Source organism: Euprymna scolopes, chromosome 33 (genome assembly GCF_053919585.1).
Source record: "Euprymna scolopes isolate OS-2025 chromosome 33, ASM5391958v1, whole genome shotgun sequence".
NCBI lineage: Eukaryota > Metazoa > Mollusca > Cephalopoda > Sepiida > Sepiolidae > Euprymna > Euprymna scolopes.
Window position 1 is genome coordinate 7,383,860 of NC_136514.1, and position 26,994 is coordinate 7,410,853.

General features: G+C 35.0%; 1 protein-coding gene across 2 annotated transcripts in view; it reads right to left on the bottom strand.

Moving 5' to 3' along the window:
- The window catches only part of LOC145258135 (molybdenum cofactor sulfurase-like), a 1,297,067-nt gene that overhangs the window by 427,360 nt on the left and 842,713 nt on the right, over positions 1-26,994 (bottom strand). For both annotated transcript variants that reach the window (XM_080115880.1, XM_080115879.1), the window contains exon 4: positions 19,405-19,528. In XM_080115880.1, the coding sequence (XP_079972006.1) occupies positions 19,405-19,528 (124 nt within the window). The remainder of the gene's footprint in view (positions 1-19,404; positions 19,529-26,994) is intronic.

A 26,994-nucleotide genomic window follows, 5' to 3' on the forward strand; every position in this document is an offset into this window, starting at 1 on the left:
CATTTATCGGTAATAATTATATCATTATGTATTTCCCTTAATGAGTTTGATAATTTGGAAAAAAAGGTGAGTTTTCAAATCCAACTAAATCTAAAAAATAAAAAAAGTGAAATTTAAAAGTAGCCTCTTTCAACTCGCCATAACTCTTATCCCTGAGTGGCTTCCGGGCCTTGATAAGTGGTGATCACTGTGTAAAAAAAACAAAAAACAAAAAAAAAACTCCATCGAAAACAATGCTTAAAAAGTGGCACGCCGACTTTAAACGCGGTCGTACAGATAAATTACGCTAAAATGCTCAGGTTGCCTAAATTCCGTAGTTTTCAGGGAAACATAAAAAAATGTCCACAAACTATTTTGGGCCGACCTTAATTTGAAATTACATAAAGTAGTAGAGGAATTGAGCTGATGTATTCAGCCATTTTGTATTTGCGAATGACAAAGCTGGGTGCTGCGTCTGCTCACACATTCTCTTAAAAGCAACGATGATTCTGGATGTTGTTTTGCTCCATAACAAAAAGGAGATTCTAGGTAAGGTTTAGAGTTAGTATTTGATAATGAATGAATCAAACAACAATTTCATCTACAAAACAACCAAACTAAACACTATGAATAAATATTTGAAGATATAAAGAACTTGAAGCATAAGAACTTTTACCAAAATGACTGGATTCTACATTAAATACATTATTATTATTATTATTATTATTATTATTATTATTGTTATGTTTTATTTAGTATTATTATGTTTTAGGCGGCCTGCAGACCTTTGCTATTGTAGGTACCACCAAAATTCTAGGGAAAACCCTTGATCTTTGAAGCTCCTGGTTTGTAAAACAATCCAATCCTGCTGAACGCTCAGGTTGCCTAAATTCAACAGTTGTCCCAGGAAACCTAAAAATAACTCCACAAACTCGTTTTGGTCGATCATAAGTTGAAGTTGCATGAGATAACAGACGAGTTGATGATATTGGAAGGCAATGCGCATTCACCATTTTTGCATGAACGTTTGTCAATGAGAAAGTTGTGTTCAAAGTGGGTGCTGCATTTGCTCTCAGTCTCATAAAAACAATAATGCGTTGATGATTCAAAATGTTGTTTTGCTGTACAAAAAAAATGGAGGTTTTAGGTTAGGTTTAGAGTTAGTATTTAATAATGGATGAAACATGGATTCACAACTTTTCTCTGGAGTCAAATCGGCAGTACGCTGAGTTGTCAGCAGCAAGTGAAAGCCGTTCAAAGTGATCAAAGATGCAAACTTTAGCGGACCATGTTTTAACCTCTATATTTTGAGATATGCAAAGATTGTGATGAGAAAAGAAGAATGATCGATAGCAAATATTATATAGCATTATTGAAGCATCTGAAGGAAGAAATTGCCAAACTTGACCAAAAATAAATAAAAAAATGTGTTTTTCAGCAAGACACCATGTTACAAATCGATTGCAATCATTGCAACACAAATAAATTGTATTTCCACACCCACTCTATTCTTCAGATCTTGTTCCCAGTGACTACTAGTTGTTTAAAGACATCAAAAGGAAGCCCTAGAGAAAGATTTGCCTCAAATGAGGGTATGGTATTTTCAATGGAGGCAAAATATAAATCGTTCTATAAAATGACATCAGATTGTTTAAAATAGCGTCGAAATCAGTAAAGGAGGCAGTATTGAAGAATAAAGTCGAATTTTGCTTAAAAGTTGCAGTAGGCCCGGTACTTACTGAGTGATGTTTACACGTGTATAAAGTTGGGCTTTTGTCGCTCTTACATTGATATTAAAAGCCTACTTTTTCTATTTAAACATTATTGGAACGAACTTCTTAATATACTCAGTCATGAATATGGAAGCTACTAAATAAAAGTTAACTAATTCGCATACTCTTTGAAAAACGAACTTTCACTAATTAATTATTATTTTTTTATGGTTTCTTATTGAATGATTGGTTTTATTTAACTATTACGTTCAGTTCTATTTATGCATATTTTCTACATCATGTATAATTGTGTAGTATTTAGGAGAAAAAAGTCATAGCAAACGCACATGTATTTGTATATATCTGTACACACACACACGCACACATACACATATATATCATAATTTAGGAATTTAAAATTCGTGATTTGAAAAAGTTAAATTTCAAATATAGAAATTTTATTGTATGCAAGACGAAGAATTACAGTATAGTAATAGATTACTATTATTAGTTTTACTATACTAATAGTAATAATAGTAATAGATTACTATTATTAGTTTTACTATACTGTAATTCTTTGTCTTGCATACAATAAAATTTCTATATTTGAAATTTAACTTTTTCGAATCACAAATTTTAAATTCCTAAATTATGATTTATTTGCTCTATCTAGTATATTGAGCAATTTTATTTAGCTGGGATAGTCTTATATAAAATATTACATCCAATAATAATTTGTAAGACCGATAATCACTGGATTTGCACACCAGTAGATTTATTGGATTTCATTATTCTGAATATTTGCCGGGTTCGAATCGTTCGACTGGTATTAATTGTGACACCCTGCACTGAAGATTCCCGAAAGGATGAAACACTAGTGTCTGTAGGTATTTAATTATTATAGTAAAAATAATTATATATATATATATATATATATATATATATATATATATATATATATATATATATATATATATATATATATATATATATATATATATATATAAGTGACCTTGTCTCTGTGTGTGCAAAAAGTCTCTACCAAATTCCTCTCTGAAATTTTGGTCTACAAACTTTGAACTACAGTGAACTTAGATTTAATTTTCATTCTAGGTAAATATAATTTCCGTACAAACTTTCCACATTGCAATAAACTGTGTGTTTTTTTATTTAAGGTCTAGTTTGTTGAAGATGATGATTCCTTCATTTGTCGAAGTTCAAGCCAATTAAAAGTTTGTTGAGCTTTGACTATTTTTTGTAAGTCAGTACGAACAGTATATAAACAAGGCCCATCTCTTCACTTTGCAACGTCATAATTCTTCATCACAAAAATTCAATTAAAAACAACCCAAAAACATTATTATTATTATTATTATTATTATTATTATTATTATTATTATTATTATTATAATTATTATTACCGTTGTTGTTGTTGTTGTTGTTATTGTAGTATATCCGGTTAACCTTTGTTATTATTATTATAATTATTATCATTGTTGTTATTATTATTGTTGTTGTTATTATTGTTGTTATTATTGTTGTTATTATTGTTGTTGTTATTATTATTATTGTTATTATTATTGTAGTATATCCGGTTAGCGTTTATTATTATTATTATAATTATTATTGTTGTTGTTATTATTATTGTTGTTATTATCATTGTTGTTATAATTATTATTATTATTATTATTACTATTATTATTACCATTATTATTGTTGTTGTTGTTATAGTATATCCGGTTAGCGTTTATTATTATTATTATTATTATTATTATTATTATTATTATTATTATTATTATTAAGTATTATTGTGTTTTAGGCGGCATGAAGACCTTTGCTATTGTAGGTACCACCAACATTCTTAGGAAAACCCTTGATCTTTGAAGCTCCTGGTGTGAAGCCGGGATTGAGGGAAATCCTCTGGAAATGAATCCCATCCCTTTCCAGAGAAACGTTGATAAACGAAATCAGAATTATTATTATTATTATTATTATTATTATTATTATTATTATTATTATTTTTTTTATTATTATTATTATTATTATTACTATTATTATTATTATTATTATTTACTCACTAGGAGTAGTCACACAGACCATCATCAAAGATTTCTCTCACTTGTAGTGTTCTCTGGAATCTGAGTGGCAACAAGTCTCCCCAGATTCCCAGTACTCTCCACCTCTTGTGCTAACCTTTGTAGATGAATATGTGTTATCGCAACAGCAACTTACCATTAATTTCCTGTTGGCAGCGACCATTGGTCTTCACTGGAATGTGGGCGGTAATAAGCCTCCCCAATGTCACATCCCTCTGTGCACTCATCCAGTTGAGGTCTGGCTAGTGCTTTCTCTAATCGGTCTTTCCATCCTCCTTGACTCTTCTCAATTATTTGATGTGGCATCAGTTTATGGTAACTTACACACACCGGGGGAAAAAAAGGGAAGAGGAAGGCAGAGGTAAAGGGAGGTTAACTTATAATTATACAGTTTTTATGATTCCATATGATTGTTATTATTTTTGTTGTTGTTATTATAGTAGTAGTTGTAATAGTAGTAGTATATCCGATTAGCGTTTATTATTATTATTAAAAATCTTGAAAGAAAACTTGTTTACTCAAGAATTTCTTCCTCATTAAATAATACCATTTTTCAATTCTTCAGTTACACATTTGAAACCTTTTTGTCAAATTTACGGATTAGTTTTTCACAAGCACTGGAATGCTAAATGTTTTGGTTTCGATTCTAGCTGATGGCACCCAGATCATTTTTTTTTTTTAACTTTTGATATCAGTACTATGTATTAGGTACAATATAATATTCATTAGAGAATTGGCACTGTAATAATAAATACGAAATCTGCATGAACTGAAATATATTTGAGTGTATTTTACGACCGGGTAACACCAGCAGCCCCACCCCCTGTAGTGTTATAGAAATCAGTTTTTGATCGGCTTGATTTCGTTTTTAGTGTTGTTTCTTGCTGATTTTTTTTTTTTTTAAAGGATACTAAGAAGAGCGACTACATGACGTTTGCCAACATTTGTAGTGAAAATGGTTTTGATTCCAGACAATTGTCATGCCTGAATTTTTGTAACTTAACAACCAACCAACCTTAGGTCCAAGTGGCAAGATACCTTGTTACGAGTGAACGTGAGTATATATATAAAACAAACTCATCTGTGTTTTCAGAGGTGGCTATGAAACCCTAGGCTGGAAGCACAGGATCTGGTACAGTAGGGGCACCGAAAATCCGTAGTTTATACTGTTGATACTCTGTTGCTCTGATCTCTGGCAGGAATGAACTTCTGGTGACGAGCATCCTCAACGGTAACAGTAGCTTTGAGGACGGTGGCTCATTAGTTAGATCGATTACTGCCATATTCTTCCAATTTCTTTTAGTCCAAGTTCACAATTGATCGTAATTGATCTTGACCGTATCGTTATAGCGTTTTATGCACGGACATGTTTTCTCTTTCCTTTCTAAAGTTCTCCGTACAACAACTTGGCATGTAGTATTCTTCCATCTGGATGACCTACCCACTGTAGTTGGGCTCTGATGAGCATACACTTGATTTAGTTTGGTCTAGGACCTCAAGATTAGTAATGCAGTTCTGAATTCCAAGAACGGAGCAAAGAGCACACATGGAGAATATCTTCATTTTTTTTGTGTTCATAGTACCTGTATATAATACTAGAAATAAAATTAACGCGATATACATATGTATAAGTAAATTAAAATGTGGAAAAAGGTGAATGATATATAACTATTGGTATTTTGTACTTGGTAAAAGCAACAGCAACAAAAAGTTATATCAATAATGTTAACCTTCTCAGATATGTGCGTTGCAAAAAGTAAAAAGGAAAGATAACTCCTCCTAACCAACAGCCACTACGTTAACAATGTTTTTTAAGGGTTGAAAGACAGTTAAAAAAGCACACCAGAAAAAAAAGAAGAAAACAAGAGTAAGAATAACTTCTCAAGAAACTGAATGAAGATGGAATTGATTTATCAGAACCTTTTGAGAATCTGACGTCATTGTGCTATCTAACGTTGAAGAAAGTTTTTCGTTGGTAACTGACAAGGGAAATTATATCTGCAGTTCAGTTAGTTGAAAAAGATGAGGTCATTCTGTTCGCTCTTTTGATTATTTTACTTGCATCAAGACTCCTCCATCTTACAAAAGACCAAAAATGTTCTCTCTATATTTTCCTGGTAAATGATAATACTTTCTGAGCTACGAGGTGCCTACAATAAGTTTCCAGACTTTTTTGTGTATATAAAATTGTCGCAGACTCTTGAAAATTCAGTTTGTTATCGCTATATATCTTATGAGATGACTAATTTGTATGATTATAGGTTCAAATTAACAACTACAGCAGGAATTGAAATACACCCTACTAAAGCCTGATTGTCACAGCTGATGAATTTAAAAAAATGTAATCTAGATTTGAGGACACTTTAGAAGAACGATATGCAATAAAATTCTGTTTAAAACTTGGAAAAAATGCCACAGAAACGTATAGAATGCTTCAGACTGCTTTTAGACCATCTTGCATGAATTGAACATCAGTTTTTGAGTGGCATAAGAGTTTCAAGGAAGGCAGGATGTCCGTAAGGAATGATAAGAGTTGTAGGGGAAGTAAGGAGGTCAGAACACTAGAGTTGATTGGCCAAATAAAGAATTTCATGTATAAGGATCGTCGTGTGTCTATAGAGACAATAAGTGCACAGTTTGATGTCAGTGTGGAAACTGTACACACAATTATTCACAAGGAACTGAAGATGCAGAAGATTTGCGTAAATATACCAGTCCATAACTTCATCCTTGTCACAGACTATTTGACCAAGATGGGTATCAAGACAGTTCCTCATCCTCCGTATCGTCCAGACCTTGCTCCCTGTGACTTTTGGTTATTCCTCAAGTTCAAGGAAAATCTTAGAGGTTATCGTTATGAGACAATTTAGGAGATGAAAGAGACAAGAGCCATTGACACGCTCACACAAGAGAACCTCTATGGGGTCTTTCAGAAGTTGTTGGAACGGTATAATGATGCATTACAGCCGGAGGAGATTACTTCGAAGGCGGCTAGAGTTTCATCTGTGAACTATCAATAAAAGTGTCCATACAAAAAAGTCTGGAAATTATTTAAGGCACTTCATATTTTTGACTTTCATCATTTACTGGGAACATGTTTCAGATTAGCAAGGGATTATTTCCCATTGTAAATAAACCGTCACCATTAGAAGATAATTTCTATTTGTTGCATAGCGGGTGTATATAAAGTGTGTATATATTTACGAGTGTTTTTAATTGAATATGCATATATAATATGTGTATGCATAACATATTTGTCATCATCTACTGTGTATGTGTGTGTGCACATATATTTATAAGTGTATATACTGTACAACAAACAGGACAATAATACACAAGGACAGTTCTTTATGAAACGAATAAACATTTTTCTGGGAAGAGGGAGTACAGATTAAAAGGGGAACATACCTTCGTCGATCGGTTGGTCTTGATTTACAGGTCTGAAAAATCCTAAGATACGACAGTCAACACTCGGGTTATATTTTCAGCTCTTATTTCCAGATGTTCCCCATCTTTGGTGTTGCATGCCTTTCCTTGTTATTACATTCTTGCTATTTTCTGCACCTGATAGCTTCCAAGGCCTACAGTGGCCATTATCCGTTAATTGTAGAACCTGGTCTCTAGTTAACTCCTTCTCGTCTGTTCAGCTCAACTTCTCTAACTAACTACGTGTCTATATTACAATCGTCCTTCTCTGTTCGCTATGTGACGTCACCACTAAACCAGCTTTGTTTTTTGTTTTGATCTATTATCCTTAAAAATTCCAAAATTATTATATAAATTTTTAGCATAAATATTTTATCCATCTAAAATACCTACTTTGTTTCGATAACATTCTTTTTGCCATTCAAACATTTTTCTATTCACAAGCGTTCACAATCGGCCACGATTAGGTACCCAGCGTTTTCTGGGAGGCGAGCAATATAACACATCATCTAAAAATCTTTTAAAACTATAAAATGTACAGCAAATCCTCATTTAAATGATAAAAGATTGAAAGTAGTTGGAAAATATTGACATTTAATAATGTTATAAATGGAGCAAGACGATATATGCCAGTATTTCAGTGGCATTTGCCCTAGGTGTGTTGAACTGGCTTCCTATAAAGGAGAACATGTCAAGGGAATGTTAAATTCACAAGTGATCCCCAGTCATATATATATTCCAGTCAGGGGAGATGGCGACATTAGCTTTTTGCAAGGAGGTGCCAACGTCCTACTACATATAGCACCCACCTGGCATTGACCAGACTCAACATTGCTTAACTTTGGTGTCAATAAGATTATGCCATAATAATGAAAATAAATTATATAATAAAAATGCAGTTGAGAGATTCGGAGTTCCTATCCGTCGCGGTTACTACCTGATGAAGACCAGAGGAATAGTTGACCGAAACGTCGTGAAACAACAACTAATAAAGATGAGAATAATAGTCCGTAATAAATAAATTAATAAATAATACTCATCTCAATAATGAATTTCAATTAAATAATATATATACCATTCGGTGCGGACCCGACCATGGAAGATCAGATAATAAATAAACATGAATTTATAAGACCAAACAAATTCAACCTTGATCTCTCTTCGAGGCCCGTGGCACAGTGGATAGAGATGTTGAATCTCTACAGTTCCAAGTGAGAATTGTGTGAAGATAGCGGTTTCAATCCTACCCTAAGCCAACCAGAGGCTTACTTGGCCAAAACGTGGTGAGACGACAACAACTACGAAAGGCAGTAATTGCTCTGGATGCAGTTAGGATATTCAAAGTTCCTATCCCATCGCGGCTACCACCTGCTGAAGGCCAGAGGAATAGTTGGTCGAAACGTCATGAAACAACAACTAAAAAGATGAGGATAATAGTCCGCAATAAATAAAAATTAATAAATAAAACTTATCTCAATAATAAATCCCAATTAAATAATATATAATAAAAAGAACATAACTATTATAATATATTAAAAAATGTTCGAAAAAAATTGTTCCGTTAATAATTTAATGACAAAAAGTAATGTGGCATATGCAAATGCGAAATGACGTCATCAGTCAAGAAAAAAAGATTATAAAAAAAGAGAAAGAGAACGATCATGTGAGCGACATGGAGCACGAAACGAGATAATGTTTGAGTGACGTCATGGCTGTAACAATGAAAAAATAAATGTCTTTGTTACAACGAAAAAGCAACTTGAAGTTCTTTCCTATTCTTGATCTTCTTTGCGACGTAAACTGAAATTAAAACGTGTTGGTTCCTGTACAACATTACAGTAATTATTAAATTTAAATTTCAAAATTCTATTTAAAAAAATAATAAATTGATAAAAAATAGCTTAATTAAAACAAAATAAAGCAATTGAAATGAATGGCTCTCATCTTGCGGAAACACCATGTTTAGACAAGCGCCTGGGACTAATCTTTATTCCTAATCTGAAATGGAACGCATACATCAAATCTGTTGCCAAGATCGCCAAAAAAATAATTGGATCATTCTACCATTCCAATAGATATCTCACTGCCGATGCATTCTCTACCTGTATAAAATCCAGGTATTGTTGCCACATCTGGGCATGAGCTGCTTGGACCAGCCTATCCTGCTTTGGCAGCGTTCAAAACCGACTTTGAAACCTAGTGGGTGGTGGCCTTTTCTCTTTCCTGCAACCTCTTTCACACAGAAGAGACGTTGCAAGCCTGTCTCTGCTCTATCGTTATTTTCATAGTAAATGATCGACTGAGCACAATCTATGGTCCCTCCTTGCCAAACTTTCACAAACAAGGCTCGACTAGCTACAATCACTATCAACAATTTGCTTCACTCTCTAACTATGCCTAAATCTAGACACAGATTCCATGAATAAAGCTTCTTTCCTAGAACTGCTGCCTATTGAACACTGTTTCCCTGGCCTTCTTTCCAGCTGACTATAACATGGTCCTCTTCAAGTCTAATGTAAACAAATTCTTGTTCAGCCGTACCCTTAAATAATCAAATTATACCCAATTTTTACCACTGTTGCCCTGGTGACCAGGGTTCACTCTTTAACTCTTATCTTCGAGTGGCCTTCCAGCCTTGATAAGCGGTGACTCCCTTGTAAAAAAAAAAATGCACGTAAAAATAGTCCTTTGTATCAAGACTCATCCATCTTAAAAAGATAAAAAAATACACTTCTCTATATATCCACTTATTAACAACATTTTGTTTGTCTGTCAGTATTTTGAATTGTGATTGTAGAAAACAGATATGAGACTTTGATCTTAGCAATAAGGATAAGGAGCCATAAAAAGTAATGTCTTTTTTGTGACTAGGCATTTTTAAATGTAAACATCTATAAATATATATATAGTGCCTCAGTGTACCATTTTTTACTAAATGATTTTACTTTTTAATTTATTCATGCCAATAATATTGTGGAGTCTGCATTTGCATTCTTGACATTTATAAAAAGGAAATATGTTTTACTTTTAATTTATTCACATTAATAATGTGGTGAGGTCTGTTTAAGCTCGAAGGGTCTAATCTTCATATTACATGAACGGACTTTCCCAAATAACTGTACGCACTGGGAACATTTTTAGATCAGCAAAAATAACTATTTCCCTATGTTACATAACTGTTGTGGCCAGTTGCTCAAAATCCGTTTGTCCAATCTGTATAATGTTTGCATGTACTTTTTGTCATTGACACAAACTATATACACACACAAAGTAAAAATCACAACACAGTTGATCTGCAAAAATATATTATTGTTTTTATTTCACTGCGACAATCAGGTTTTCTGTGATAAATTGTTATTCTTGTTTGGCCGTTGTTAGGCACGGGGGTTAGGCTGTTGGCTGGTGAAGAAGAAATGGTGACATGTGTTGCAGACTGCCTTTTTCTCTGTGACGATTTTATTTATCACATTCCTTCCCTTTAGAATTTCTAATATTTCCTTTGTTTATTGTCTCAACCGTTTGACCGATATCTGCTCCAATATTTCTCGGTCAAATTATGCAATTTATTAGGCAATGGTGGAATATCAAATTCTTAACATTTGAATCCATTTGTGTGTGTGCAACCCATTGAAACAAAACAAAACTGTGCCATCGCTAAAGATTATCTCCCTTAGCCATAGTAACAAATAAAGATTCTTGGCATAACCTAATATATTAGAAGCTTACAAGTTTTAGAAGCTATTTATATCCAATAATTTTTAATTAGAGACAAGCTTATATCTGCTCCCTTGAATGAGATTGGTACAGTACCTTTGCATGTCAAATTATATCTGTATTACCTATTACTAGTTTTTACCTTCTTAACCTATGAAATGGTTTGGAAAAATATATTACTTAATACGAGGGACGTTCCAAAAGTTATGCCTCCTATTTTTTATTCTTCCCGAATGGATCCGAATGGATTGCAAATTGCATTGTTATGATGACTAAACTTATGCTTTCATGATCTGAAAATTTCATCTCTCTGTTGCAAATATTGACGGTATGAGACTCTAAGAAAGCAAACCCTGTCATATACGTGCATTAGAAGAAGAGATGCATCATTGAATTCCTAGCAGAAGTGCATTGAGAATGGGGGTGACTATGCAGAAAAAAATAATTCTGCAGCACAAATGTTCGCTCGTTTTAATGGTTACACTCCCGTCTTCGTAGCTCTTAAACTTTTTGAGTTAAAAATAATAAGAATTTTTACTTTTGGAACAACCATTGTATTTGCAGGAGAGATTAAGTAACTATGATGAATGTATTTATGTATTCTTTTTTATTAGCAAAAACATTATAAATTATATTTTTAATCCAAATTATTTGCACTGAACCAATGACGAATATCTTCTATGTCTACTTTTTGTGGATTATCGAAAAAAAAAAAAAAAATGGATCACTTAATTAATATTTACGTAATATTTATATATTAATTTAATTAAATTTATGAAACATGTATCTAGTTAAAAAAATCCTTTTAACTTATGTGAGATTCAAACTTGGATATTTATATTATAAAAATCTACTTCCTTAGTAAAGCGTACTCTGCCTATTCCTTTTTTCTTTACGACTCAAATGTAAAGTACCTGCATATATATTAGAAATAAAAACAACACAATAAGTATAAAAAACAACATTATTTTTTAAGGCGCTATTAATATCTAAAAAAAAAAAAAAATATTTAAGATACTGACAAGTTCATAAAAAGGATAACAATAACCATTGAGTTCAAGAAAAGAAGGGGTCATTATAATAGTGATCAGATATATAGGAAGACTACCCGAACTTGGAAATCGGTATATATGTTCCCATAATACTTAAATTTCTGCGTTTTGATAAAATCAGGAAACAAAGAGGAGGAAGAGAATTCCAAAGACAAGTAGTTAAAGTAAAAAAAAAAATCTTCCGGCATCTACCGTGAAAGGGCGAGATTTAATATTTTACCAAAAATATATATGGCTGATTTAAATAGTCGCCAATCAGAAGTATGTTTTGAAAGTCTAAAGTTTTTGATTTTAGCTATTCGGATGGATCATGGATATTTCTGTTCGGGGGGGGGATGCAATTAAGTTCATTTTGTGAAAATACTGAGATAAAAAGTGTGTTAGATATTTTATTATTGACTATTTATATCAATTTGTTAATGATAAATACGTTGCGTTAAATATCACATTTGAACTGGTGTCAGGAATAAGCCATATCTTGTTCACAATTCTCCATAAGCAATCACTAATTATATTTCGTGTTACACTTTACAAGTGTTGTCACATGATTATTACATGAAAATGAATCCTACGTGGTTTATTATCATCAAGCGTAATCTAGGCCCATTACCTTTATTATTATTAATCAAGAAAAGGCATATTTTTACTTTGTGTGAACGTGATATTCCTGCAGGATAAACATGGGAAGTAAATGTAAACATGTATTGTGACGAGTGCACAAGAAATTTTATTTACACAGAGATGATTATATATAATGGTTCCGTACAACAATTAACACCAAAAAGAAACAAGGGGCAGATAACTGTGAGGATTAGAGGAAGATAAATATGATCTTTAATGCTATTAGGGCATTTTTATAGCACTAATCACATATTAAAGCAATGTTTCTGTAATACATACGAACCGTCCTTCGTCTAATCTCCAATGCTCCATAAAGCTGTCTAATAAGTAGTGTTATGATAAGAGAATATTCTTATCATTGTTTTGACTCTCGAGTATATATCCGACACAGTTAATCAATCGAGAACCACATCACTATCTAAAAACATAAGATATTAACTGATATATACTCGAGAGTCAAAATAATGAAAAGAATATTCTCTTGTCATAGTCGGGTTAGGGTTAGGGTTATAAGACATCGAGATGAGATTTGAACAAATGCTAAAATTCGAATGATTTTAATTGCTTACCCTCTTTCTTTCTCTGATTTGTTTCGATACGCTTTCTTCATCACTTTCTAAAGCTACTAACATTAAACATGAAGGTGTTGAATCAAAGAATTTTGAAAATCTTTCCACACCTCAAGAAGTGACACGTATACGTGAATGTAGAAAACCAGTGCGAATTCAAAGATTTCTTGACCTGGTGAAGAAAATCGGTTTTAGAGAGACGCCATCTGCTGAGCGAATGAAAGGAACCCAAGACCCATTTAACTTCCCACCCCTGAACGTCAGTGTAGTAGCCAATGAAAAGGGAACCTTCGGGTCGCTTTCGACTATGATTAACCACTTTATTTAAAAAGAAAAACCTAATAAATTTTATAAATTAAAATAAATGTTACTGTCGTTTAATATCGGTGTTACATGTTTTTCCTATAAACGCCTATTATCTTTTTTTTTATAAAAGAGTTTGAAAAAGTATTGGCATTGCCTTTCTAATTATTGACGTCTTGTAATATTTAATTAGGTTTCAAAGTATCCCAAAGTATCAATTTCCTACTGGAGAGTGTGCTCTTTCTCTAACTAGTTGAAATAATTGACCAATCAGCTTTTATCGAAAATATTTAAAACCAAACAAACAAAATAATAATAATAATAATAAACGTTGACTATAATTGGAATTATTGAATTTCTAATTCATGTTTTGATTGGCTGATGTGGAATTTGTCAAGTAGCAACCATTGAAAAGTAATTGCATTACTTCGCAAAAATAAACACGTGAAGAACAACAATAAAAATACCTCCCTAAAACAAAAACAAAACAAAAAACACTGTTGAATTGCAAAACAATGCAAAGCAATAAAACGAAAGAATCCGCACAAACAATCATTTTAAGAATCGTGCTTTTCAAATGGAAATAATTCAGTTACTTTATTAGGAATCGCGACAAATGCTCGTTTAATACTTTACTGAAGTTATACTCTTGTTTAGTGCAAATAAATTGATAGAAGTATAATCGCAGATATACGACAGAATCACTTTGGCACACCGTTAGATCACCGAAGTTAAGTGACGTTGAACCTGGTCAGTACTAAAACGGGTGACCAGATGCTTTTCTTTTTTTTTTTGTTTTTACAAGGGAATCACCACTTATCAAGGCCCAGAGGCCACTCGACGATAAGACTTATTGCGTGTACAGTAATCAATGGGATAATATCGTAGTAATCGTTAGTATTGGAGTTTTGATAAAGTGTCTTACTTAAGGGGCGGTTTATCAGGAATTTGTTTATGTTGGACTTGAAGACATCCAGGTTGTAGTCAGGTGGGAAACAGGCAATCGGAAGAGAGTTCCACAGCCGTGCATTTCTAAGAAAGAAGTTTTGTACATGGAATACATTTTGATTTAGGCACAGATAAAGAATGGGGAAAATTATTGATAGTGGTTTCAGCTAGACGGGTGTTTTTTTTTTAAAGATTGGCGAGGGGGGCAGAGATTGGAGCTCAGACGAGCACTTGCCATCGAAATAACGATAAAACAAAGACAGACTCGCAACATCTCTTCTGTGGGAGAGAGGTTGCAGGGAAGAGAAAAGAGCATCCCCCACTAAGCCACGAAGTCTATTTTGTACTCTACAAAGCAGGATAGGCTGTCTTTAGCAGCTCCAGCCCAGATTTGGCAGCAGTACTCCATCCTTGGACATACTTGGCTTTTATATAGATAGAGAATTGGATCAGCAGTGAGATATCTTCTAGAGAGGTAGAAGGATCCCATCATTTTTCCAGCTACCTTGGCAACAGACTTGATGTATGTGTTCCATTTCAGGTCAGGAGTAAAGGTCAATCCTAGAAGCCTGTCAAAACATGAGGCCTCCCCAAGACGAGAGCCATCCATTTCAATTGATTCCAGATGGGAATCAGAGCATTGATGATGTAAAGATAGGAGCTTGGTTTTAGATGCATTAAAAGTAACCAGCCACCTCTCCTCCCACTGTACCATGCACTCAAGATCAGAGGAGAGAGAATCAGAGAGAACTTTGTCATTTACGATCTTTGATGTGTTGCCATAGATGGTCGTGTCATCAGCATAGATGTCAACGAATGATTTAAGTATGTGTTTTGGGAGATCATAGATGTAGATCAGGAAGAGAGTTGGGCCCAGGATTGACCCCTGAGGGACTCCAGCATTAATACTGTGAGCCTCTAATTTCTGCCCATCAACCACTACTCTTATGAGCCTATCAGAGAGAAATGATTTAATAATAGAGAAAACATTTCCAGTTATACTGTAGCTGGAAATCTTGTGAAGTAAGCCTTTATGATCAAGAACTTGTTTACATTGGACTTGAAGACGGCCATATTGTAGTAAGTTGGAAAGCAGGGAAACGGAGGAGAGTTTCACAGGTGTGCAGTTCTTAGAAAGAAGTTTTGTTCATGGAATTTATGTTTAGGTTTAGGCACAGATAAAGAGTGGGGGGAATTATTGATAGTTTTTTTCAGACAGACGAGTATTCCTTGTGAATGTTTAAAGATGGAGAGACCATAGATTGGAGCTCAGACAAGTACTTGCCATGAAAATAATGATAAACAGAGACAGGCTCGCAATGTCTCTTCTGTAAGAAAGAGGTTGCAGGGAAGAGAAAATGACATCTCCTACGAGGCTACGAAGTCTATTCTGAACTCTATCAAGGCAGGATAAGTCCTTTCTAGCAGCTCCTGCCCAGATGTGACAACAGTACTCTTTCCTTGAACGTACCTGGCTTTTATATAGGTAGAGAATTGCATCAGCAGTGAGATATCTACTCGATCGATAGAAAAGTCCCATAATTTTTCTAGCGACCTTGGCAACAGATTTGGTGTATGTGTTCCATTTTAGATCAGGATTAAAGGTCAATCCCAGAAGCTTGTCAAAACATGAAACCTCCCCAAGACGAGAGCCATTCATTTCAATTGATGCCAGATGGGGATCAGAACGTTGATGATGTAAAGATGGAACAAATGCCTTAATGAATCTTGCTTTCCTGCCTGCTGGAAAACTGCTTCTGTAGTACCAGTTTTCAAGAATTCTGGCGAAAGAACTAACCTACTAAATTATCGCCCCATTAGTCTCCTCCCACTTTTCGGCAAAATATTTGGGATAATAATTAACCATGCTCTAGTCCATCACCTTACAAATGCTAAACTTCTGCCGGACCAACAATATGGATTTAGAAAAGCCCGTTAAACAGCAGACATCCTAACTGGAATCTCAGAATGTATATACCAGTCACTGGACAAACCGGAGAGAGTAGAGCGGTAGCTCTAGATATATCTAAGGCTTTTGACAGTGTATGGCATGAAGGTCTTCTCAGGAAAATCAGATCATATGGTATCACTGGAAGAATACTTAACATAATTAAATCCTTCTTAGATAAGAGAAAAATCCAAGTTGTCTTCGACGGTCATACATCTAAACAATATGATATAAATGCAGGAATGCCTCAGAGGTCTATCCTTGGACCTCTGTTATTCCTAATATTAATAAATGACCTCCCTGAAAAAATTGCCTGTGAGATGGGTATATATGCTGACGACACCACACTCTATAACAGACACGACAGGAAAACAAATGAACACATATCTAAAGAAATGGCAGAAGCACTAGAGGATGAGCTCCAATCTGTAGTAGAATGGGGACAAAAATGGATGGTCACATTCAATGCTGCCAAGACTAAACTTGTTTCCTTCAATAACTACAAGAAACCTTCTCTACCACTAATAGAAATGGCCAAAGACTCTTTATCTGAAAGCACATCTTTTAAACTCCTCAGCTTTACATTCACAAAAAACAAGAGTTGGAACAATTATATTGAGAGCATTGCCAAGGCCGCTGTGAAAAAGGTAGGTTCTCTCTACCGTGCTAGAAAGCTACTAACGCCTGAAAGTATCCTGTACCTCTATAAGGCCACCATTCGCCCGTGTGTGGAGTATTGTTGTCATATTTGGGCCGGTGCATCTACCACTAGTCTCTTGCTCCTAGACAAGGTTCAAAAGAGAGTCACCAATCTGATAGGTCCTGAACTGTCATCTAAACTTCAGCCTCTGTCCCATCGACGAAATGTTGCATCCCTCTGCCTGTTCTACAAGTACTTTAACGGTGAATGCTCTGATGAACTGCAAGCACTTGTGCCCACTCGATGTAAATGCACCCGACAAACCCGACAAGCAGCAAAATCCCACCCCTTCACAATAGAGATCCTTAGATTTAAGAGAGCCTTCTACTCCAGTAGTTTCTTCCCCAGGACAGCTAGACTTTGGAATTCCCTGCCAGGTTCCTGCTTCCCCAACTGTACTGACATGCAGAAGTTCAAGTGCAACGTGAACCGACATCTTGCTGCCCAACTTCCTACACAGTACACCTGAGGCCCATGTCCCTGATAGTAGCCCCCTACAACAAAGTGGCAATATGCCTTGTTTGGGGTGAAAATGTAATAAAAAAAGAAAAAAAAAGATGGAAGCTTGGTTTTAGATGTATTAAAAGTAACCAAACTCTTTATGGTCTCACTGTTTATCTCGACGTTGTATCCAATCGTTCTGGATTTGCTCTTGTTACTGGAATCCAGCAGTGCCAACTCCGAAGAAGTGTGGTTGAAGATTGCGCAACCCTTGCTTCACAATTACATGCATATGGAATGTTCATTGTCTCTCGATACTGAAGAGAGGCGATGATGATAATCACAGATATTAATGATGAGAACAGAGTTGAATTCTATATAAATATTTCTCTTAGTCTGTCTGTCTGTCCATTCCAATTTTCCTCGGAAACTACTGAACCGATCTGGTTGAAATTTTGTATGGACCTTTTTTTATGATACGGTGTAGTGAACTAAGTATTATGGTATCCATTCGATGCACAGTGAAGGATTAATAGGGATTAGTCATCACAATACCACACTTACTCTAAAAGTTTTCTCGGAAAAATCTGAACCAATCTGGCTAAAATTTTGTATGGAACTTTGTTATGATAAGGTGCAGCGAACTAAGTATTATAATATCCGTTTGATGCACAGTTAGCGATAATAAATATTATAGCTATAAAGATAAGGCTTAGTATTTAATGCAAAAATGAGCACAAATTTAACCATATTCAACCATCAATTTGGCTTAAAGTACTCATTCTAAATTAATGAGCTATTACTTTCGCTCATTTTTAATGGGGTAAATATCTTCTATATTATGCGTGGCTGTCTGTTTGTCTGTCCGTTCACTTTTTATCCTGTTTTTAACGGACTAAAACGTCTAGTATCTATATAATAATAGTCTTAAGCAATTTCATGCTTACACATACGTTAACACCTTTCAACAATTTAAAAAAAAAAGACAAAATCACCCAATTTTCAAAGATGTTATGCAAAGAAGTAGTTTTTTAAACTTTCGATTGATTTCACTCTTGTCAAACGCGGAATAATCACGTTGACACTGGTTCCCACTGGATCACCAAAGTTAAGCAACGTTGAACCTGGTCAGTACTAAATGGGTGACCATTTGGGACTTTCAGGTGCTGTATGTGCTCTCTGCTTATCTCGGCATTGTTTCCAGTCGTCCTGGTTTTCTTCTTGCCACTGGACTCAAACAGTGCTGATTCAGGAGAGGTGTGGTTAGTGATTGCGCAACCCTTGCCTCACAATTACACGCGTTACTGCCCCTAAGGGGTATCCTTTGTCTTTCAAGACTGAACGGAAGCATAGGGTGGGGGTGCGAGAATAAAAGACAGACGTTCCCTCTTGTCTGTAAAACTGAAAACATTTTTACGTGTTAAATAATTTCTTTTGTTCAGCGTCGGTATGACTTCCAGTATGAATCATATTTAAAACAAAAAAGTATGTTTTTATTTGATTCTTAATTCATGATTAAATATCACCATATGAATATGAAGAGTATCCAGCCACACACCAGTAACGAATTAGAACCTAGAGAATGAACTTGCACATTCTAGATTCTAGTTTTAATTTACTCGGTTCAATTGGTCAGACTATAAAAAATTGTGAAAATATAACGACTGAAATAGAAAAATTCTAATGAAGGTTTTAATAAACAATTACACACATGAAATCAAATTAAATATTGCAGCATTTCTGATTCTCCAGATTTTTAGTAAAGAAACGATAATTAGGTTTCATTTGCTAACTGCAGTATAGTACATAACAGCAATTGACTATTATAATTTGTAGCAATAAGCACAACAAATTCCATAAAAGCGGAAAGCAACAAAATCAAAATTTAAACTTACGCTTCATGGAACGTCGAATGATTCTTATGGAAATGTTCTCTTGGAGTACTAACAGCAACTGTTCCGCCTCCAAAATAATTTTTGCTTAGCAAGTGTTCCACCTCATGATGGACAAGAAGTGCACCTGAAAGAAAAAAGAAAAACGTTTAACATCTGTATAAAAACTTTATTATTTTTTACTCAAAACTTTTAACATGTACATATTACATATCCCGACAAGCGATAAAAGCTATGATCTCAAAACAGCAACCTACCTCCACTCAAATAATTAAAATTAAAAACTATGCTGTGTATTTTGCTTGTATCTCTCTTGTGACAGGTATTATGCTGGTACACGCACATACACATTTTATCTGTATATATGATAATGGACTCTTCCGTCTTTTGACGTATGGGCTTCTACCACAACAATTAAGTTGCTCGGAAATCTACACAGATGATTTGTTTATAGTGTAGAACCAACCACAGTTTTTGGTATTACTGCTAAACTTTGACGGTGCAAACGACTTCCATGGGGCAGAGTATACAGTAAACCACAGGTTTTTAAATCAGAGTTTCCTTCGCCTAGATACACGTCTTAATGAATGCATCTCGCCCAGTGAGTTAATGCACCCCCAGATACCAACCTGGAAATTTCTACGACTCGGCGCGGTACATACAGTGCCTAGACTTCCCAAATGGTTACCCATCTGGTACTGGCAAGGCTCAACGTTGCTTAACTTTAGTGATCTGGCGAGAACCAGTATGTCAACGTTATTGTGCTATATATATATATATATATATATATATATATATATATATATATATATATATATATATATATATATATATATATATATATATATATATATATATATATATATATATATATATATTCATATTCATGTGAAATCACCCTTTTCTTCACGATATTCCCTCTGCTTCACTTTTTGTTATCAAGTAAGATCTTTGACTTACTTGCATATTCGTATATCATTTTTTTCTTACATTTCTACATTATATTTTTAAAAAATCCTAACATAAACAAAACGGATATATGTGCATAAATAAAACTTAATATTCTTTTTCTTCATTCTGGTATTTTGTCTATTTCATAATTTCTATTCATCCCATTGCTTTTAAATATCGTTTGTATATATTTAAGTTGGCGTTGGTTTATGAAAGATAGGTCACCTTCTTGCACTCATATTTTTAATAATGATGCACTGAGAAAATGCTGGCGTAGAGAGAACGCTCAAACATGCTAAGAGCAGTTCTTAACACCTCTTGGTGGCAGCACCCAACAAAAGAGCAACACGGACATTTTCCTCGGATACCGAGCTTAATTAGAAAAAGATTTGCCGGAGATCTAAGCAGTGACGTTCTTTTGTGATTCTTTAAAGCCATTTTTACACTAGTTCTTGTATAGAAAAGTACTAGTTGGACCTTTACCAAAATATTGGCGGAGTAAATTGGTAGTGTATACAACACAACGCAAAGAGCTACTCTTAATATCTTTTGATGACAGCTCCTCATGAGAGAACAAATCTATGGAAACCTTCAAATCTCAGCCTGAGAGAGAGAGAGAGAGAGAGAGAGAGAGAGAGAGAGAGAGAGAGAGAGAGAGAGAGAGAACAGATTTGCTGGTCACTGCTCGAGAGCTAAGGATGTTCAACTTTTTTCAGTAAATTTTTTTTGCAGATGCCAAAATAAGGATGTGGCTCAGTGAGAGGAGAAAACAGGACCTATATCAAGTAACTAGCAAAAGAACTCACAATGCATCTATGAAGACCTACCAGATGTGATGAAGGATAGAACAATACGGCGTGAAAAAGAAGATCCGTGTCAGTACCAGGTGTGATGGAGAGTAAAGAACCAGATTTGCTGGTCATTGTTGAAAAGCTAACGATGCAATCGTGAGTGATGCTCTTCTGTGGGTGCCAAAACAAAGGTGTAATTCAGAAGGGAGACAATACGGAACCTAGCAGAGGATACACAATGCACCTATTAAAACGTACTTGGTGTGACGGAGGGTAGCGCGAACTATTGTGAGAGTATCAAAAAGAAATGTGACACTAGCTGCTGCTGATGATGATGATGAGGGAGAGAACTGGTCAAATAAAAAACGGTATTGTAATGTTCGGTTAGATAGAATAGAGAGAAAGTCAAGAAGATAGATGACATAGCTCGAATTGGTGATGATGGTGATGGTGATGATGATGGTGATGATGATGGTGGTGGAGAGAGAGAGAGAGAGAGAGAGAGAGAGAGAGAGAGAGAAATATAGAGAATTGACCAGATGTAAAACGTTATTATAATGTTGTTTTTAGAAAGAATAAAAAGCGCCCGAAAAGAGAAATAAAAACAAATTCTTTCCTGGCTAAGTGGCTATTATAGCACGATAAATGAAGGCGCGAGTCTCGAGGAGAGACAGCATAATCCTAACAAAACAATTTTGAGAATCAAACCTTAAGCATTTGAGACACTTGTTTGGCAGTAGTGCTAACATCTTCTAATTGAATGCAACAGAAAGAAAACAAGAATAATGCTGTGCGCTCGTGTAGATTGATATTTTAAACAAACGCATACTTACGTGTCATGTCGAAATTAGTATAGATTCCAAAATTATGAAAAATAATCCAGTAGAATAATAATTATAGTAAAAACAAAATTAATTAAGTTTATCAATTTATAGAGTTTTACCGTATGTCTTAATGTTGAAGATTTTCTGCAAGATCCAGGGGGAGGTAAATGCAATTGATCATTTTGACTAAATAAGTACAAGTCTCCATTTTAAAACCCATATTTTTGTTAAAATACATCTAGCACATCATCTACTGGATGATTTTTCGTAATTTTTGGAATGTGTATTAATTTCGACACGACACGCAAGTAATAATGTTTTCACCTGAAATGCGTGTGTCTAAAAGATCACTAATCTACACAAGCATCTAATCTATGTATAAAAGTGAGAATGTGTGTGCACTGTGCGTGTGTGTGAGGACAACTCTAAAGTTATATACTCAATGAATTCTTGGTCTGCAGACTTGAAATTTAGTATATAGGGTATTCAGATACGTGGAAAACCTTTTAATCGGTTTTCATCCGGACAAAAGGGATACTAAGGGGTCAAATTTGACAAAAGTGATACGTGGAGGGAGAAGTCCTCGGATTTTAATCTGTCAACAATTTTACGACTGCACATGTGTGAATCGTTCAGTTGAAAGCTTCTTTATGTTTAGAATAAGTAGGGTTGAGAACAATTTTAAAGTCCTAGCAAGCTGGCCAAATGGTTATCGTACTTGACTTAATATCTTTAGGTTTTGGTTTTAGTCTCAGCTCGAGTATTTTTTTTTACACTTACAAGAAGTGAACTGTTTAGAAAAAAAAAACAAGAAAAAAATATATAATACTCGCATGCACATGGCTCAGTTTCTTTCCGCTTTTAACTTAATTTTTAAAAAAGTTATTTTTTAAAAGTTTTTTTAACGTTACGTTTAATACCGAGCAACGCCAGGTACATCAGCTAGTGTTATACATAAAAAAGTGGAAACGAAGAAAAAAGATTTGCGCCAGAAAAGATATTGTGTTAGGTTAAAGGTTAGGATTGTGTTCCCAAGTTTTTTACTGGCAGAGTATTTTTTTAAATGGCTATCGAAAAAGAAGCTTCTCCAAGGGAGTCATATAGCTTCTTAGAGGGTCACGTGATGTTATGGCATAATTTAATTTATAAAACTCACTATGTCTGTCTGTCTGTCTCCATATTTTCAAACTCTATCTCCTCCGAAACTAAAAGTCACAGAGCAACGTTATGGGCCACAAATGATTGGATTTTTTATGGACCATTCTTTTATGGGGCTTAAGTTGGTTACAATAGTTTTAAAGGGGTCAAAAAGGATTAAAATTAAAAAAAATCGTTATAAATTTTGTACATTCATCTGAGTTTATTTTTAATCAGTTCATATGCGTGTCACATTTGTACAGTGGTAACACCACCAGCTTTGAATGCTACAGTTTTGCTTTTGGTTTCGATTCTAGCTGATAGTATCCAAATACATTTTTTTTTTTACTTTTGAAATCACAACTATACATAGGGTACAATATCATATGAAATAATCGATAGAAACTATTTAAGCATATTTGTTAGTAGGTTTAGTCTATTAATGTCCAAAACATTGAATGCATGTATGGCTCCGTGGTGACAGAAAAATCACACGGTCATATGAAGAATGCTTAAGCAACATAAGAAAAAAATCTGCGTTAAACTAAGCCATTGACCACAGCCGGTCACAAGTAACACCTTCACAGGCATGACTGCTAGTGGGCAATATAAAACTCCGAATATCTAAAATATAGCAATGAAACATTTTATTCTGTACTTTTTGTTTTAATAAGGATCAGTAATTTTTATTATTTGTGTCATTTGGACTGCTATTCTCATCTGATTTGTTTCATTCACAACGTTTCTACCGATGTAACCTTTGCCCTTTTTCGGATAGTCAGCACAATATTTTTGAATAGAGTGTGGAATAATAAATTTGTCGCACTAAAGAAAACAACACTACAGCTTTATTTTAAAACTTTTATTGAAAAAAATTAATTCAGATAACTTGATTATGTAGTAGAGCTGACATCTATTCAATGTAGCCGCCTTCAGTTTCAATCACCACTTTGATACGGGTTCAGAACTGGGAGCATGCCTTTTCCACAAACACTGGTGGGAGCTCGATGAATACTTGGCTGATGGCAGCGATCAGGCTGGCTTTGATGTTGTGAGAGGCTGGCTTTGATGTGGCAGCAATCAGGCTGGCTTTGATGTTGGTGATGTTTTTGGTGAATGACCAAACAAAGTACTCCTGAAGATTCAGGTTGAGAGAGGAGGGGGCCAGTGAGAGAAGGGTATAAAGTAATAGCACTCCTTCTGAAGCCAAGCCTGTGTCTCTTTGGACTTGTTGGCCGGTGCGGAGTCTTGCGGTCAGACCCAGAGTCTGCCAGTGGCCACCTAATTGCACCAGGGGATCACCACACTCTTCATTCTAGTCTACTAAAGTTAATTCACAAAAATTACAGGTGTTTACATATGTACAATTGTTCAGTTCGATTACACCAGAAAACAGTCAAGATCTTATTCTTCGTTCTCCTCGATGGCGACCATGATGGAGGGGAGAAGTGGTGCTTTTTAGGTGTGTGTGTTTCTCTTGAGATTCGGCTTTGATCTGATAATTTCGGCTTGGGCATTCGCCTATGTTCCAAGGGAAAGGCTTGGTTGAGGAAATCTGCTCGACCACTCAGGATTCAACACGTCACTCGGGGAATTCCTGAATCCTTTGTGTGTGTGCACCTCTGCAAGGCCTGCGAATCTGGGGTCAGAACTCAAATTTATTCACACGCTCAGAAGGTTAACACTCTGACTTCTCGCACTCAGAAAGCCAACCATCCTTAGCACAGGTTCGTCAGGCCAAGAACGAATGTATGATTTCATTCTAACTTTAATCTGACATCTTTTGTCACTTTTCTGAAACAATAAAATATATGTCTGTTTTACTAAAACACAATAAATTCATCACTTCAGATAGGTTACCTGCCGTTGTCCGGGATCCAATTAACGCTTACCAAACAATATCAGCATAATTACCCGGCCTTACTCAGTGTTTTAGGGGGTCTTAATCTCCCCAATGGTGAGCAATATCACTCCCCCAGGCGGTCACGCCACAATAGAGAGAGAGAGAGCATGAGTTGCATAGTGGTGCATCTTCGAGCTCACTTGTTGAATATTGTGTCGCTTTAAGAACTGAGAGAAGGCTCTTATCCCTCTTGGGATTCGTACACATCTAACCAACAAAAAAGTAAGTCGGTTTTCATCAAATGGAAATGGAATCATGTCGTCTTTTTTTTTTTTTAGAGCGACAATTTTATCGTTCCACTATGTATACAGGTATCCAAATTTGAAGATATCCAAGGATATTTTCAAATATTGTACTGGTATTTCATTTTTTTTTAAATTAATCATCCCAATAAATAAAGACAAAACGTTGATGAACATATAATTTGGTTTGCTCCTTTTTCATCTCTTCATCTCCTCAGAATATTATTTCCATATAATTATATTAAAAAAAAAAAAAAAAATTATTGTCATTTCACTCCAAACAAGTCACAGAACCACTTAGTCGTGAGGGACAACTATTTGGGACTAGATTTGCAGGAATACTATTTAGGGAGTTGGGGAACAAGATGTCTGTTTACGTTACACTTGAATTTCTGCATGTCAATACAGTCAGGGAAGCAGGGGTGTGGGAGGGAATTCCAAAGTGCAGCAGTCCAAGGGAAAAAGCTATTCGAGTAGAAGGCTTTATGGCATCTAGGGATCTCTACAGTGTAGGGGTGGGATTTTGCTGCTTGTGTTTGTCGAGTGTATCGCTGTCGAAGGGTATTAGTGCTCGGAGTTTGTCAGAGGACATGTCATTGAAATACTTGTAAAACAGGTACAAGGATGCCACGTTTCTGCGATGGGACAGAGGTTGGAGTTTAGTTGATAGTTCAGGACCTATTAGGTTGGTGAATCATTTTGTAGTGTGTGTGCGTGCGTGCGCGTGCGTGTGCATGTGTGTGTGTGTGTGTGTGTGTGTGTGTGTGTGTGTGTGTGCGTGCGTAAATATATTATGGGAAGTAGTTGCATGTAAAGTTTTGTGTTTCATTCGGGGGGGGGGGGTAAATTATCAGGCTATTTCCGTGGATTTATATTTTAAGATTGTTTTGATAGCTGGCTAATGTTTACAATCGAAGAACTTGGTTTTATTACACCCCCTCACTACCTATTCGTTTCTCTCTGTCGATGAGTCTCACTCCCCTTAAATGGAATGGATTTTGTTACTTTTCACTTATATAAATGCGAGACGTTTTAACCCCTTAAAAACTTGCTAAAATGTAGAACGAGTAACAAACAGACAAACAGATAGATATAATAGAAAGGTTATAGCTCCTCGACTTAGAATGAGTGCTTTATGCTATGATGGTTGAATATGGTCAACTATCATGGCATAATTTTTTTATTAAATACAAATCTTTATTAATCCTTAACTGTGCCTTGAACAGATACTATTTTACTTCTTCGGTACACTGTAATATAACTAAAGCTATGACAAGAGAATATTCTTTTCATTGTTTTGACTCTCGGGTATATATCCGATACAATTAATCAATTGAGAACCGGTCCTGGATATGACCTTAAACTATATCGGATGGTGAGGCCCCCAGCTTGCGGGCTTTGGGGAGTATGGAGCCACCCTTTAATTACCATTGCTCCCAGGTCCACTCTGACCCGGAGTGGTAGTACCTGTTAGGGTCCCAACTATGGGTTAAATAGAAACCGACTTGAAAACAGCAAATATATTCTATTAAGGAATTTGCAAAATCTATGGATTCGGCATTAAATAACCGCGAAAAGGGTTGATATGCCGTAAAACAAAAATAACCAAACCAAACCAAATACGAATAATTAATCCTTATCTAAAACTTTCCTAAACGTAAAATCAAAAGTATTTTAAAACAAACATTTATTGATATGCCGTAAAACAAAAACAACCAAACCAAACCAAACCAATTGTGAACCAC